The sequence below is a fragment of the Vigna umbellata genome, chromosome 5 (assembly GCF_029865625.1).
Source record: "Vigna umbellata cultivar VRB3 chromosome 5, Vumbellata_1.0, whole genome shotgun sequence".
Classification (NCBI taxonomy): Eukaryota; Viridiplantae; Streptophyta; class Magnoliopsida; order Fabales; family Fabaceae; genus Vigna; species Vigna umbellata.
The window spans coordinates 30,855,267-30,870,349 of NC_142169.1; the positions used below are offsets into that span (position 1 = coordinate 30,855,267).

At 34.8% G+C, this 15,083-nt stretch overlaps 4 protein-coding genes across 5 annotated transcripts; 2 read left to right on the forward strand and 2 right to left on the reverse strand.

Moving 5' to 3' along the window:
• The first annotated feature begins 316 nt into the window (after positions 1-316).
• On the forward strand, positions 317-1,070 carry LOC124840212 (rapid alkalinization factor-like). Its single transcript, XM_047316222.2, has one exon. The coding sequence runs from the start codon at positions 447-449 to the stop codon at positions 789-791; it is 345 nt and encodes a 114-aa protein (XP_047172178.1). The 5' UTR covers positions 317-446; the 3' UTR covers positions 792-1,070.
• Positions 1,071-1,778: 708 nt separating this feature from the next.
• On the reverse strand, positions 1,779-3,588 carry LOC124840214 (heat shock factor-binding protein-like). 2 transcript variants are annotated; one of them, XM_088115385.1, is made up of 5 exons: positions 3,429-3,588; positions 3,118-3,171; positions 2,835-2,858; positions 2,673-2,748; positions 1,779-2,173 (listed from the first exon to the last, which is right to left on the reverse strand). In XM_088115385.1, the coding sequence occupies exons 1-5, from the start codon at positions 3,429-3,431 to the stop codon at positions 2,016-2,018; spliced, it is 315 nt and encodes a 104-aa protein (XP_087971511.1). In that variant the 5' UTR covers positions 3,432-3,588; the 3' UTR covers positions 1,779-2,015. The 2 variants fall into 2 exon arrangements, with proteins under 2 accessions (XP_087971511.1, XP_047172179.2); XM_047316223.2 differs by having other exon boundaries at positions 1,779-2,170; positions 2,706-2,748; positions 3,429-3,587.
• Positions 3,589-4,797: 1,209 nt separating this feature from the next.
• On the reverse strand, positions 4,798-10,001 carry LOC148198096 (dol-P-Man:Man(5)GlcNAc(2)-PP-Dol alpha-1,3-mannosyltransferase-like). The gene is made up of 12 exons (XM_088092100.1): positions 9,784-10,001; positions 9,531-9,703; positions 9,373-9,441; positions 9,140-9,297; positions 8,991-9,057; positions 8,831-8,884; positions 8,496-8,584; positions 7,233-7,349; positions 6,218-6,357; positions 6,055-6,133; positions 5,457-5,513; positions 4,798-5,374 (listed from the first exon to the last, which is right to left on the reverse strand). Exons 1-12 carry the CDS (start codon positions 9,962-9,964, stop codon positions 5,206-5,208), a joined length of 1,353 nt encoding a protein of 450 aa, XP_087948226.1. The 5' UTR covers positions 9,965-10,001; the 3' UTR covers positions 4,798-5,205.
• Positions 10,002-11,502: 1,501 nt separating this feature from the next.
• LOC124836248 (translocator protein homolog) lies at positions 11,503-12,448 on the forward strand. Its single transcript, XM_047311372.2, has one exon. The coding sequence runs from the start codon at positions 11,562-11,564 to the stop codon at positions 12,129-12,131; it is 570 nt and encodes a 189-aa protein (XP_047167328.2). The 5' UTR covers positions 11,503-11,561; the 3' UTR covers positions 12,132-12,448.
• The last annotated feature ends 2,635 nt before the right edge of the window (positions 12,449-15,083 follow it).

Consider the following 15,083-nt stretch of genomic DNA (forward strand, 5'->3'; position numbering starts at 1 on the left):
TAGACGTAAAATTAGAATTCTTACATGTCATAAACTTTAATATATTTTAATTTTCAAATTTTAAAAATAATTAAATAAATTAGTCCTTTAAGACACAACAAAAATCTATAATGCAATTTAAATATACTTTTTTATTTTAAAAGTTTGAAAATCAAAATATACTAAAGTTTTTGATATAGAAAAAAATTCTAATTTTTCATTAAAATTTATTGCTAAACATATTTAACTCATTGTTACATTATATTCTAACATTAAATTATTTTTAATGTCATAAAAAGAAAAAGTGACATTTAACAGTTCTTTGTTATAAAACTGAAATCCTTCTGATACAAGTTTACCCGCTCCTACTCTCCTAGTAAAGCTTCTATAAAAGGATGGAATAGAATGAATGGAAGACTTAGAACTCTAGAGAAGAATAAGAACACCATCTTCTTCACTTCAAAACAATGTCAAGTGCTTCTTTTCTCTTGGCCATGTTCTTGGTGGCTATGTTCATCATTCCCTCCATAGTAGGGGCAATAGTTGAGCAGCGTGTAAGGTGGGTGCCTAAGACAACAGCACCATGCCAAGGCTCCATAGAAGAGTGCATGGAAGAGGGTGAGTTTGGAATGGACTCAGAGTCCCACCGGCGCATTCTAGCGACCTCACAGTATATAAGCTACAAGGCGCTGCAACGTAACACTGTGCCATGCTCAAGAAGGGGTGCTTCCTACTACAACTGCAAGCCAGGTGCAGAGGCTAATCCATACACCCGTGGCTGCCCCTCCATCACCCGCTGCCGTAATTCTTAGAAAAATTACAACTTTCTGCATGTTTGAGTTAATGTTCTTCAGACTCAACTATGTTTGCAAAAGGGTTGGAAGTGTATTGGAATAACTGTCACAACAATTTGAATGAACAGCAACTCAAACATGCACTTATTTTCATTTTCTTACTCCTCTGCCTTCTAGTTATGATCACCTGGCTTGTTATGTTTTACTTTGAAAGCTGTTTTAGTCTCTATTTCTGTAATTTTATGTAAATTAATCTTCACTGGTGTGGCTACTGTTAATATATTTGTGTTTTTTTTATTGCTTACTCCACCTCAAACATGAGTTTCCACCGGAGAAGGTGCAAAGGGTGCTAGAAACATGTTTATTATATACAATGTTTGCATTCATAGTTAAACATAAGCTTTGAGGTTTTTAAGCAATAAAAAAGTCGCCTATTCAGACGGTGGTGCGTTTTAAATACAGATTTGCAGATCTCAAAATCTTTATTTTTATTTCAAATGAACATAAACAGCTAGGTAACTATCGGGAACTGTAAGTAAACAGTAGTCAGAGCAAATAAATTTGCCTGTGTCAACTTTGCCAATCAATAAGAATTTTCAGCATTACTCCAATTAGCTGGGACTCTACTTGCTTTAATGCGCACTAACTGAACCTTGTGCGAATAGAGTTTTGATACCATACATCTGCTAGCTCAACTCTTCTTTCAAGAATCCAGAAATAGTTAAGATTAAACTAATTTAATCTTTGTTCAGTTACATTATCAGCTGATTAAAAATCACGTAACCTTTTAAACAATCTATTTCAAAATTCAACAATTTATTATGCACAATGAAAGTATAAATGACACTTAAATTCTTAAATATATCTACTTTACTTTGATCTGAAATCAACAATGGTAAGCTTTAGGCTAGTGTTGGAACATGCTTCATGAGACTAGATTTGAGTAAAAGTTCTCAGCACTATTACAGCAACAGCAAAAATAGAATGGGGGCAGGACTCAGGAGGAACATAAAGTAATCAAGAAATTTAAAGTATAGGAAATATCCTCCACAAACACATGGCACCCTATCTAGCACATTCCAATTAGAAAGACACAAGAAATCAACGACGGGGCTTTGCTTTTTACATAGTTTGAACAGAAATTTTAGCTACCAAAGAGAAAGTTCGCTAGATACAGTGTCACAGAATCCTGAACTATGACAAGATACAAAATAAAACAATGCAGTAGAACACAAATGTAACTCAAGCAGAACCTTCTTCTTTGTTCGACTCTTCTTCCTTTGGCTTAGCACGGGCAACAGGGGCCACAGGTGATGGACTACTCTCCACTCCCATCTCTGCTCTTAGATCATTGATGCTTTCTTCCAACTCATTTATACGGTTTCCCATCTCATCAAGTGCTTGACGTTAAGAAAAACATTACTTAAGCAATTTTTATAACGGGCAAGTCGGCAATAATTATAAATTACAATTATGTAAGGTGATACAATTGGCATCATTGTCCATTCTGACTTAGCCAGCATATATATGACACCACTCAATCACAAATGTACATAAGTTGCTTAAGTCACATCGCAAATTGTATACATTCTTGAGTTCATAAAGAAAAGGATTATGCAGCTGTGAGAAGAAACAATTTACCACCATGATGTATGTTATGAGTTTGAATTTGATTAGCATTTTATAATATAACAGGGTTGTCTATGAATTATAAAGACTAATTCAAAACACAAACAGTTCAGAAAGCATTCCTTGCAAGCTTGTCTATAGAGAATGTAAGTTAGCACCCCGACACCACCTAAGATCAATTGTCATTTGTCTACTTTGAATCATCTTATTTCTTGGGAAAAACCACTATTATGAATTACATTTTCTGAAATTGATTTCTTTAAACCTTACCATTCAATATTATCATAAGAATAAAAAGGATATTCTTTGTAATTATGGAGTCAGACATTGTCTGGAACCTTATTTGCTGGAAACAAAATTCTTGTTAGGAGCAGTGAAATATATACTGAAAATCAGCATTGCAGGTCAACGAGCCTAGAGTACACAACTCACCATCTGTTGAAGAAGATTTTGCACCTAAAGAGAGAAAAAGGAGAAATAAAGGTCAAAATTTAACAGTCAATAGCAGCAATTCATATTCCCACTCTCATCGTGGACTTTGGTCCAGACCCAATATGCAGAATGAAATGGTTATAAACATTAAACTAGTAATCTAAAATCGTTTTCTCAAATGTTATAAGCAACGACCAGTTACTAGCACTATTGGCATTCACATAAACACATAAATGAAACATAAAACACAACGATTAACTCTTGAAGACGCTTAACAACTTACAAAAGCTGTCATATCAGCAGTGCTTTGCTTTGGGTCTTCAGAATCATGTCCGTCCTGTCATGAAAAGGGAAGTACTGATAAAAAAAGATCCTAAAATAACAAATGAAATAAAATTGAAATGCAATGCAATGGACTGCAATACATCCAGTACCACCACAAAAAAAAAAATCCCTAATTGAGCCATACAAACTGAATCGGTTATTGAAATTGAAAACCCTAGTTTCTTAAATATTAAAATTGATACTCCTGTATGAGAAACCAAGCTACTAATGTAATGATGACAGAGGGAAATTAGGAAGGGAGAGCCTAACCATGCTATGATTAAAATTACACTTCCAACTCCTTCAACTGCTTTCAAAAAAATAAGTGCAGAGCTACACTCTGCTCCAATTCTTCATTACTTAACTACACACTAAACAGTGCAATCACTCCCTTTCTCTTCACCTTTATAACACTTATTTCAAAATTTATATTTGAAATCATTTCTACTTAGATTTTTTTTTGTATATTATCCTCTTTCTAATTTCTCCTTTCCTAAAGAGTCTGCCTTTGTTTTATTTGAATTTATTCACTGATAAACAAATATGCTTATTTACAATACTTTACCTTTAAAATAACATTTGAATGGATCATTTGGTCATTTTGAGAAAAGGATTAAATATGTTTTTAGTTCCTAAACTATTGGTCGTTTCTGATTTTCGTCCTTCTTTCAAAATAAGGTATAATTTAGTCCTCATTATTTTCGAAACTTTGGTTTTAGTCCTCGAAACTTTGGTTTTAGTCCTCTAAAACTAATCTCGAAAACTACCACATTTTTAACTGTGTTAGTTTTCGAGGACTAAAAACCAAAATTTCGAAAAAAATGAGGACCAAATTGTACCTTATTTTGAAAGAGGGAGGAAAATCTAAAAACATATTTAATCCTAAAAAGAAAAGCTAAAGGAAAAATATATTCTTAATATTGTTTTTCAAAGTATACCCCCCACTTAACAAATTCCTTTTATTAATATAACAACAAAATCTTTAAAATTTATATTTATTAATGTTTATTACTATTACTAATAGAAACGTGTAATATGTCCAGCTTTTCTAGATGATAAAAATAAGTATATGAATACATAATAATTATTATAAGTATTATAATAAAATTAAGTGAAAATGTTACTAAAATTTATATTAAAATTATAGAAGCTTGTAACAATAACAAGTACTTATAAACAAATATTTTATTAGTTTTATGTTATAATTATGTGATAGAAAGACTCGTGAGATTTCACTGAAATAAAAAGTAAAATTACAATAACATATGTATATAAAAAGTAATCAGAAAATATAAATTTCAATTAAAATATAATAATTTTAATTATAAATTAAACACTTTCAACTTTTATTAGATAATCAAAACTAAAAAGTTTGTTAATATATTTAGAAAAATACAAAGAATAGACTGCTAAAAGACCGTAGAAGAAAAACTCGGTTACAATATTTAATTGATATTACTATTATTATTATTATTATTATTATTATTATTATTATTATTATTATTATTATTAATTGTTATAGATTACAGAAAAAAAATTGGTTAATGAGTATAAAGATACAATGGATAAAACATGTACACTAAAAAAGACAGTTGTTAAATTAAAAAATAAAAAAGTATAGATATGTAACTACCAAAGATGAAGAATGTTCTCAACCGAACACTGGAAATTATTCATTTCTTAATTCAAGTTATCAAATATATATATAAATATATATATAAAGATTTCCTTGATACTGATTCGTTTAAGCTATTAAAGGACAATAATTCCATTTTAGATACACTATCACTTGCAAGTACAAAACTTTGGTTCGGTAGTGAGCAAAGGAATTGGACAAATAAAATTCATAAAAACATGGGCATATCTAATAGCAAATTCTGGCTCCTATACTCTGTTTTACATCCTCAAGTTAGTAGTCCTTGGGCTGCTCCAAGATACATCATCACAAACATCTACATCAAAGGGGAAGCAGTGATAAGGGAGAATCATTTTGTCCAATTCATCCTTTATCCACCACAAAAATAGACGGAGAGGAACCTTTGAACTTCTATTTGTTTTTCCCAGAGGATGGCTTATACTGTTCATAAGGGTACTCAGGTGGAGCAGACCACAAACTCCAGAGAATAATTAAGTGAAGACACAGAAGTAATGCTGAAGAAAGACTATTCGAAGGATAGATATTCCAGCACAGCTCCACTCCCACGAACAAAATCAAACTGTTTGTGGATGCCAAGTACAGAAATAGATTATTTATTAATTCAATACAATATAAAACCATGGGAAGTGGGTCAAACCTACCGCAACAACGTTGGGTAATGCGTTCTCCACAACAAGTAAGGTAAACTATAGAAGTACCTGTACCATAACAAATAGCGAGAATTACCACCAGGGGTTATTTTAGAATGCAAAACCACAAACATGAACAACTGTTTTGTGGTTTACATTAATACCTGTCTACCAAAATTTGTTAGAGATGATTGAACACAAAGAAGGTAAATAATTTCAGAGAGAGATATGTTCATTTGTAAATAAGAGGATTTTACCCATGACATATCTACAAGGACAATACTAAATGAAATATCCGCACAGATGGAAATTAGGAAAACCTGGCCAATAAATTTAAATCGAAAGCTAATGTCTATTCACCAAAAGAAAATAACAAAACATAACACAATCATCTACCAGATGAAGATGAGTGAAAAAGTATTTCTAAATGAGAATGTCCTCACTACAATAGGAACACGGAGCTCAGAGGTCATGGATGCATCTTCTATCATCTTAATAAATTATGCAGGTGGGTTTTTCGCTTTCCTTTCTTTAAACTATCTTGATGAGTAAGAATAAATTAAGCAGAGAGGTAGTGGTTGTATAATTAACAGAAACCCAGCAGACTTACCAAGAATAGAACTGATAATGCAATGACCGAGCACATACAATGCCAATGAAGTTCCCAACAAACATAGTTGTCACAATATCTGAGTAAAAGTAAAAAGTTAGCATCACTTATCACAAAAAGGGGAAGAAATGTTCTTAAATCCTACAAGAGACTGATGACTAACGTTCTTTATTAAGGATCTGGAGGGATGATGAACCGCTCTTGCCAACCTTCTTAGAAAAAGAGGAAGAGAAGAAAACCGCAAACCTCATTCTCATAAAGACATATCTGGAATGCAGAAAGTTGCAAAGTCCCCCTTCATGTCTGCAAAACTAAATAAGTCAACATGTAATCCAGCTGCATCAATATTTCAATCCAAGTATACATCACAGTTCTTATGTATCCCAATTATGATGTCCACAGTATAGACAATAATATACACTGTTCACACCACCACCACCACTAATGACAACAATAACAACACAAGTCATTTCCCCCTAGATGAGACTCACTTCATAATCAGACAATGCTATTGTGTAATGTCAAATACCAGGTCATTGTTTTAGATCCAAGTCAATCTTAAGCTATCCTCTATCTAATCAACTCTATTCATTTGAGTCTATCATCTCCCAACATGGCCAAACCATCTTAGATACATTCCTACCATTTTCCCCTGAATAACAGTTACTCCTACTTTCTCTCTAATTCATTCATGCATCGTCTTATCTATTCTAGTAGTAAGTATACTCATCAACACAGCATTCTCATCTCTGCAAGACTATGACACCTATTTATGATTTTGTTGACAGGTCACTGTCCAACATTTGGCACCACAAAATAAAAAGGATTGCCGGTTCTCATTATTTATTGGTCAAACAGAAGAAAAAGAACTTATTAAATCTATGACTTGACAAGATATATTAAGTTTTCTTTTCCAAATTACAAATACAACCCCCTACTATATAGGTTAATAGCAAAAAACCTTCAAAACTCACCTCCCTGAATTTAAAAGATTGTGCAGCTAGAATGAACTGAACCCCTCATGTATGTGCATAAAGCATCTGTAAGTTTGAAGTTCAAGAAGTCTTACTGAGTTTTAAACCAAGGAGGGCTTTTCAGCAATTAACCTATAGTAGAAGGGGGTTCCTAGCATTTTCTGTATTGAAAAAATTAAAAGAAAAATAAACCTTTATACATACTTGCACCAACTATAATGCGCAAATGAAGCAAGTAATATGAGGTGAGCAGCCAACAAAAAGACCGCAAATCCCTTGGACACAAATACTGGCTCAGGGATGAATTTGAAGTTAACAGACCTGATAACATAAATTGAAATAATACATCAGGAAACATCTAACTGAGACCACATAAGAAAGGGTAAAATACAGTTTCTCAAAATTAAAGATACTATAAACTGAATACATCAACTTCAGTATACTACTCCGACCCCCTTTGAGCTTTAAATTGAAATGAAATAGGTGGTGTCCCAATTAAGTTAAATGGTACATGTAATACCATTAACCGGAATTAAAACTCCTTACTGACCAAAACCCAGATCTGCAAAATTCTATTTTTCGTACAGTTGGAAGTCTCACATCGACTAGAGATAAGACCAATTTAGAATATATAAATGGGTGCACACCTCACTTTACAAGCTGGTTTTATAGGCTTGAGTTAGACTTAAAGTTCACTTCTTAACATGATATCAGAGCCAGGTTCGAGCCTATCCTAGCGATATTTGTTGTTCTCATGCTCTCGACGTGAGGGGGGCGTTAGTGAGGGAGCTGTTGGAAGTTCCATATCGATTAGAGATAAAGCCAATTTAGAATATATATATAAGTGGGTGTATACCTCACCTTCAAACCGGTTTGGTGGAATTGAGTTAGGCTTAAAGTCCACTTCTTAACAAGTACGATTCTAAATTAGCTTCCAACCAGGCTTTCACAAGGGAGTATAGTGTGTTGCTCACATAGAAGCAGATTTTTCACTTAGGTCAAAACATTAAGGAAAGCTTTAGTATAACGTTTACATTTTCTTTTTGTGTGAATCGCTTTACAAATAAAGAACAATAATATATAAATGAGGACATGGATGAATGCAGGCATTATCACATGAATATATCAAAGTTATAGACATAGGCATGTCTTACGAATTATATTTTAGGCACTAGTCACAAGTTCAACCTGAAAAACGTAAGCAGCGTATCTAATCACCCCCAATATAAGATACCATATCTTCAGCAGCTTATTAGTTTATGTTCCTTAGTGCCAGAATGTGGCAGATGATCGTTGCAGAAAATAAAACTTTAGATACTATTATCTGCAATATTGCCTGTCTACCACACATCATCGCTTTGACCACAGGAAAAAAGGGTTTCAGATTATACTAAAAGCTAAATTTGTTTTCGGAATCATGGTTATCATATCAAGCAAACATAAAGGGCACACTTATAAAATAGGTACCAGAAATGGATGAAGACGCGACCAAGATTGAAGGCGCTCGATATGTACGCAACTGGATATGAAACCAGGAAAGGAAGCCCCAGTAATATCTACGGCAGAAGTTAACCATACTAGAGTTAACTGGCCTTACCAAAATTGGACATTGCAGACTCTAGAGAATCAAACAAGCTTGAGGCCCGAGAAGAGAAACTCACCTGCTAATACGGAAAGATTGTTTTAAAACAAAAAATAGCCAACCATCAGACACCCAAATTTATGCATTCTATAAATAACAACGCGTGCAATTATTGTCTTTCAAATTATAAATATACAAAGGAAAATGAAATGCAAGGGACCTGAACAGCTGCTGCCCAAGCTAATGCCAATAACACGCCACTGAAATCCATAGCCTGCATGTGCGTGAAGAAAGCGGGATACATGAGCATTACGATGTAAGTAGACAAAGAAAAAGATGTCAACATACCCTGACTATAAATATTGCACGTATATACGTACCTTCAGCATGAGGACCAGTAAAGGTGGAGCATAAAGAAGCACGTTCATCTTTACAGAAACAGCTCCACTAACAGATAATTGCCAGAAGCTCCGTAAACATTTTATCCTTACAACAACAAAAAACATAACTATAGCATGAGAGCATTTACCTAAACACAATCAACCCAAGATTCCACCTTCGGTGCACAAGTAAGAGTAATGCAGCATGAAGAAGTGTCATGGCCACACAGTCATTAAATAGACGAAGCACGAAGATGGAATGAACTCTCTTGGATAGAGAAAGCAAGCATAGGGCCCACCAAGGAACCTGATAGAAAATTGAGTTTACAAAAGCAGTGAGAATGGATATCAGCAATTAGTCAGAGAAAATTTGTATCCTTACCACATCAGTTTTGACATAGATGGCGAGAACGATTGCTAAGTTAATGATGTACAATACACCAAACAGAATCTGCAACGAGAAAAGAGAAAGACATGATGAATTACTTGGTTTATTGAAAATTAAGTAGAATGAGAAATAGAAGAATTTGAATGCGTGACCTGAGCAGGGTAAACTTGTCCTTGGGTAAGATACTGAAATGCAGAGTAAATGTAGAGAAAGCCAGCAGGGTAGACGAGAGGACCAGTGTCGCCTTTGAGGTTGCGGAAGTCTCTCTCCCCTTCGAGAAATCCGCTAACCTGTGACATGTAAGCGTCCCAATCTATCTTCGTATCTGAAAGCATAAAACGCCGTCGTATATCAATTGCGATGAATTGAACTTTTGAAGGGGAGGGTGTGGAAACTGAAACTTACAAGGTACAAACGCGATTATGAGAGTGACGAGGAGAGCGTCAGCGAAGAGAAGAGCCAGTGAGAAGAGTATCTTGGGGTTTTGGAGCAAAGCGGTTTTTCCTTCCGATCTCGGAGGTGGTGGCGACGGCGCCACCGATTCAACGCCCATGGTTTCTCTGTTTTTCAACCTTCTGCCACCCATCTCCGTTTTATTATTCTTCCACGATCAACGCCCTCACTTTCTCTTTCTCTCTAATTTTTATTTCTGGGCTTCGTCTCATGGGCTCACCAGATTTCAACTCCTAAAAGAACAAAAAGGCCTTCTTCTTGCACCCCACATTTTCTCTTCCTGCAACCCGACATTTAACTCTGATGTCCATTATAAACCTAAAGATCATATATATAAATTATTAAATTAATTCGGTAATCAATCTTGTTTATTGTTGCCGCTATTATATTTACTTCTCCCAGCACTCCAACTCCAAGTCATTTTCATGAGACACTCTTTAAGGACTTTTTCTTTTTCAGTCTTCTTTTTTTTTCTTTTAATGGTGTTCTTCTTCAACAAATTTTGTCTTCAGATTTCGTCTTCGTTCATTCTTTTAAATAAAAAGATATGTATTTACTGTTCTTCTTCATTTACACTATTATTTTTCAAGTTTTCCGATGAAAATCAGACAGATTTGGCAATTATTTATCATTTTTCGTTCATATACCTAATTTCGAAATTTAGATTATATAAATTGTCATTAAAATCCGACAAACAAACAGATTTAGTAAGCATTGGATTTCTTGGAAATCCTGTTGAGGTTTTTTTTTAATTTGATGTGTTACGTTTTTGTTATTAATTTTTATAATTTTAGTTATTTGTTGTGTTCTATTTTTTTTTTTAAGTTTAGTTATTTAATGTGTTATAATTTTTTATTTTTTTAAAGTTTAATCATTTGATATGTTGTTTTTAATATTTGTTGAAATTTATTTCTTAAAAATATAAGAAGAACACGGAATGATAGCTTCCTCGAATAAAGAGAACATCGAATTAAATAACATTGTTTCAATATATATCCAACAACAAATTGCTTTCCTTTGATAAATGCTCATAGGGAAAAAAATTGGGATGTAGGAAAAAAATGTAAAGTGCAGGAAAAAGTGCCAAACAAAAAGTCAAGTCCACAAATTTCCCTTTACTTTTTTAAGAAATAATATTTTATTCATAAAAAATTTAATCCCTGACTTTAAAATTCTTAAAAAATGGATATCATCGTTGAAAACTCATAAAATTATATTACGTAACCCAAATTTTGAAAATTTGAATTGTTTTCATGACAACTTCATAAAAAATACATATCAAATAAAAACACATGCGTGACATCATTAAAACTTTAATAATGAGGACAAATGTGTAGATATAGCGATTGCACAGAAGTAAATACAGGCTATTCTGTCATTAAATTACGATGAGGTGGCAGTGAGTTGCTTAGATTTGGTGAAAAATTATGTTTGTTACGTATGTCGGCAAAATCAATTGAGATGAACACGTGTAAAATAGAAGCTGCTCAAGTCAGTTCCTTTCTGAGATGGGCACGTGTAGTTTGGGAGTGCTTCCACATATGCAGAGAGATCCACACATTTTCTCTCTCATGCACACGCGCCCGAACATCTGCATCCATTCCATCACATCTATCCACGTGTCACTCCACCACACAATCCATGTCCTTTCCTTAAAAACTATCACGCACCGAGAAAGTTTCACGAACACCAACCCTCTGTTCTCTTCCTTTCTTCCTCACTCTTCTTCCATGGCTTCCAATGACCTCAGACATCGACTCACACGGCATCCAGACACCGCCGCCAACGACAACGGGATGATCGGAGACAAACGCCAGAAACGAAAGATGATGGCCAAACGCGGCCTAAAGTCACTCGCCATAGCTGTTACCCTCCCGTTCTTGCTCACCGTCTTATCAGCATGCATAGGCTCCTCCATCACCGCTGATGATTCTCTCTCTACCAGAAGACCCTTCTGGTTCCCACCCTCCTGGGCCGTGCACTTCACCTGCCCCGCCATAAGCTTCTTGACGGGTATGGCCGCCTGGATGGTCTGGGCAGAAGGAGGTTTCCACCGAAACCGCATGGCTCTGTTGTTTTACTTCACTCAAATCCTTTTCGCGGTGCTCTGGGATCCCCTTGTGTTTGCTGCTGGGGCCACACGGCTCAGCCTGATGCTCTGTTTAGGGTTGTTCGTGAGCCAGTACGGGTGCATGCTTGTGTTTCGCTCCGTCAATCCCATTGCTGCTGATTTGATAAAGCCTTCTCTGGCATGGGTTGCTTTTCTATCTATTGTAAATATTAAGCTCCTTTTTATCTGAACGCATACATGCATATTTATACACCCCACTGCTACTACCAATGAAGATGAAGCCAACAGTGTTACGTAGAATTGTTGTGTAAACAGTCGCCTGAATCGCCTACTGGACATATGCGTGTTGTAAATAACATTTTCCTAGTATTTTTGTTGCACTCCATTTTCCTTTTTATTTTCAGGTTGGACGACTCTTTGTGTATGTTGTTCGAATGTGATTGGTGTGTGCTAAATTTGTAAATTTGTCGTTTGATTTTTCAAAATTTAACGTTTCTCCAACTCTAGTTGCCAGGGATGTCAACATATACAAATTTCTTTACTTTCTATCCAAGACCAACCTACAATAGCATCTCTAACATTTCAGCTTAAAGATATTTTGCAAAATCAAGAAAAAAAAATGATGGGATTTAGAACGTATACGCACGTACTTTTGTCCCGTCATGTAACCTTATTCCAGAGGTAAAAACATATGTCTACAATTCTTACACATGTATACGAATTAGCTACTTCACTAATAAGTAAGATGGCACGATTTGAACCATTAGATACTAAAATTGCTTTGTTCATAGTTCAGAGTACCATAAACCACACCTACTCGAACATGAGGAACGAAGCGTTAAAATAAGAACTTATGAACAGATGATATGATATTTTCTCAAGGGCATTGAGGGAAGAAGATGGCTGTAAAGTGTTATTTCATATAAATAATAGTAACAAAGCAACTTTTGGATCTAGTTTGGCCTAGAATTTTATTCATGTAACAATCGAACCTGATTTCTCACTTAGGTTACCTGCTGGCCTTGCTTTTGTCAAGGCACAAAGTTAATACTAATGATAATGCAAATCAAATGATAAAATGGAACTTTTCCAAGAAACTTAACCTCTTTGCACGCCTTCATTACCAAGTTCTTGGTTTTTCAAAAGTTCCTGGTTTTGTAGCAAATGCCTTGTCTACAACTGAGAGAACGAGAATGATATCTTATATGAAACAGTTTCTAAAAAGAAGAAACATGACAAAATTTCGCATTCTCAGTCAGAGTTACAGTCCCTGTTAGGTACGTACGTCGCAAGCAATTTTCATAATTAATGTCTGTTAGGTGCTTAGGTCGCAAACAATTTCCATAATTAATGTTGTAAAAGCTAAAAAATATATGACTCAGAAAAAGCAAATGATTATAACGCATACAGATTAGATCATAATTAACATACAGGCAGAACGCAATATTCAGTAATGATGCAGAAAAAATATTATTTTTCCTACCTCTAAATCTAGAATTTGTCATAAATCACAAGTAACCTTGTAAATGTGTTTGGGCAGTGAGTCCATTTGCTATCCCAGATTTTGCCTAGTCCTTATTAGTTTGATCATTTCAGACTGACCATATTAACTGTAACAGTGGAGAAGGAGACTACTAGTTGTACCACCAGATTTTCAGATATAACTCAACTATTAATTTACAAAGGATTTGTCTTCATCCTCGTCCCTTTTTTAGAATTTCGTAGAAACTACGTTAATTTTGTTTTTCCACCAGACTGAAGAGTCTAGCTGCTGCACACATTAAAAAATAAAGGCTTAATGAAATGGTCTTAATTTTTTTTTCTGTTCAATATTGTTCTAAAGGAAGTAATTTATGTTCAATTTAGTCCTTTTTGCAGACTTTGTTAACCGCGCACTATCCAGTTGTGCAATAAATGACACATCATCCTTGACACGTCATCACCATCTTCGCACGTCCATTATCTTCTCCATTCAGTAACCACCCAAAAACACCACCCATGGTCACCTACCAGCACCTTCATTGGCGCCACTCGTGCATCCAACAACAACCACCACGAAACTCATTATCGCGAATCAAATAACCCAAAACGAAAAAACAAATTCATGAAAAAACAGAAAAGAACCATCATCCCCAACAAAGAAGAACCCTTTCAGAAACCCTAACATTCTCAATCTGAACCCTCATCCCCCACTTCGCAAAACCCAAAACCCATACCTGTAGGGAAGAACAGAATCCCTAATCACTCGCAAAACAGAGAAGAACCAAGAATTCTCCAAATCAATTTTGAAACGAAAATCATATATTTCAATTTACAAAAACCAAATAACACAACAAAAACTCCCCAAATTGAAACCCTCAATCGCGAGTCCTATTGCTATGAAACCGCCTGAGAACGGTGGGCTTCTCGCATCACGACTACGTCGGAGATTAAACCTTTGCGGAGACGCGCCGCTACAACCCTCAACGCACCGCAAGAAAGGAGTTTGTTCTGGTTTCTGCGAAACTTCGACAGACCCACTATGGTCAATTGGACCATCTCAAGCTTCAGTTTTCCTCTAACGGCGGAGGCGTAAGGAAGTCTTTCCCCCTTTCATTCAGAAACCCAAATTTATTGGGTGGGGAAGGGGCTGTCCCGTGGCAAGGCAGGTCAGCAGTTAAATGACATTGACATTCACTTATTGCACAGTTGGACACTGTATCGTTAACGATTTAAACGCAGTCTGTAAAAAGGACTAAATTGAACATAAATTACATTCTTTAGGACAACATTGAAGACAAAAAAAAAAGTTAGAACCATTTCAAGTCGACAAAAATTGGAATCAAAATTGATATTAAGCAAAAAAAAAAATAAATTAGATGAAAATAACTTTTCTTTTAAATAAAGAGTCAACGTAAGTAAAAAAAGCCGCATCCATAAAATAGCATTTTAAAATATTGACTTGCTTGAATTTTTACGTAGATTTTTCCACAAGAGAAAATCTTATTTAATTTAAATAAACTTATTGCAGACAATAAATTTATTTTTAATATCTTAAAAATTACAACTTTAAAAACTAAAATTTGACATTTACATTCTAACTATCAAGATTGGTGGTGTCTCGATTTCTTTTAGTATAAGTCGATCACGTCAGTAAAACTGCATATTAAAGTACGAATTAAGAGAGTAAATGAGTTTAAGT

What these genes read in the sequence shown, in the direction of transcription:
- LOC124840212 (XM_047316222.2), top strand. Translation starts at nt 447, where the DNA reads ATGTCAAGTGCTTCTTTTCTCTTGGCCATGTTCTTGGTGGCTATGTTC.
- LOC124840214 (XM_088115385.1), bottom strand. An exon ending in CTGCTGATATGACAGCTTTT is followed by an intron (nt 2,859 to 3,117) that starts GTAAGTTGTTAA and finishes TTCTCTCTTTAG; the next exon opens with GTGCAAAATCTTCTTCAACA. An exon ending in AAAATCTTCTTCAACAGATG is followed by an intron (nt 2,749 to 2,834) that starts GTGAGTTGTGTA and finishes TTTTGTTTCCAG; the next exon opens with CAAATAAGGTTCCAGACAAT.
- LOC148198096 (XM_088092100.1), bottom strand. Translation starts at nt 9,964, where the DNA reads ATGGGTGGCAGAAGGTTGAAAAACAGAGAAACCATGGGCGTTGAATCG. An exon ending in TACTGGTCCTCATGCTGAAG is followed by an intron (nt 8,885 to 8,990) that starts GTACGTATATAC and finishes ACGCACATGCAG; the next exon opens with GCTATGGATTTCAGTGGCGT. An exon ending in CATTACCCAACGTTGTTGCG is followed by an intron (nt 5,375 to 5,456) that starts GTAGGTTTGACC and finishes ATCCACAAACAG; the next exon opens with TTTGATTTTGTTCGTGGGAG.
- LOC124836248 (XM_047311372.2), top strand. Translation starts at nt 11,562, where the DNA reads ATGGCTTCCAATGACCTCAGACATCGACTCACACGGCATCCAGACACC.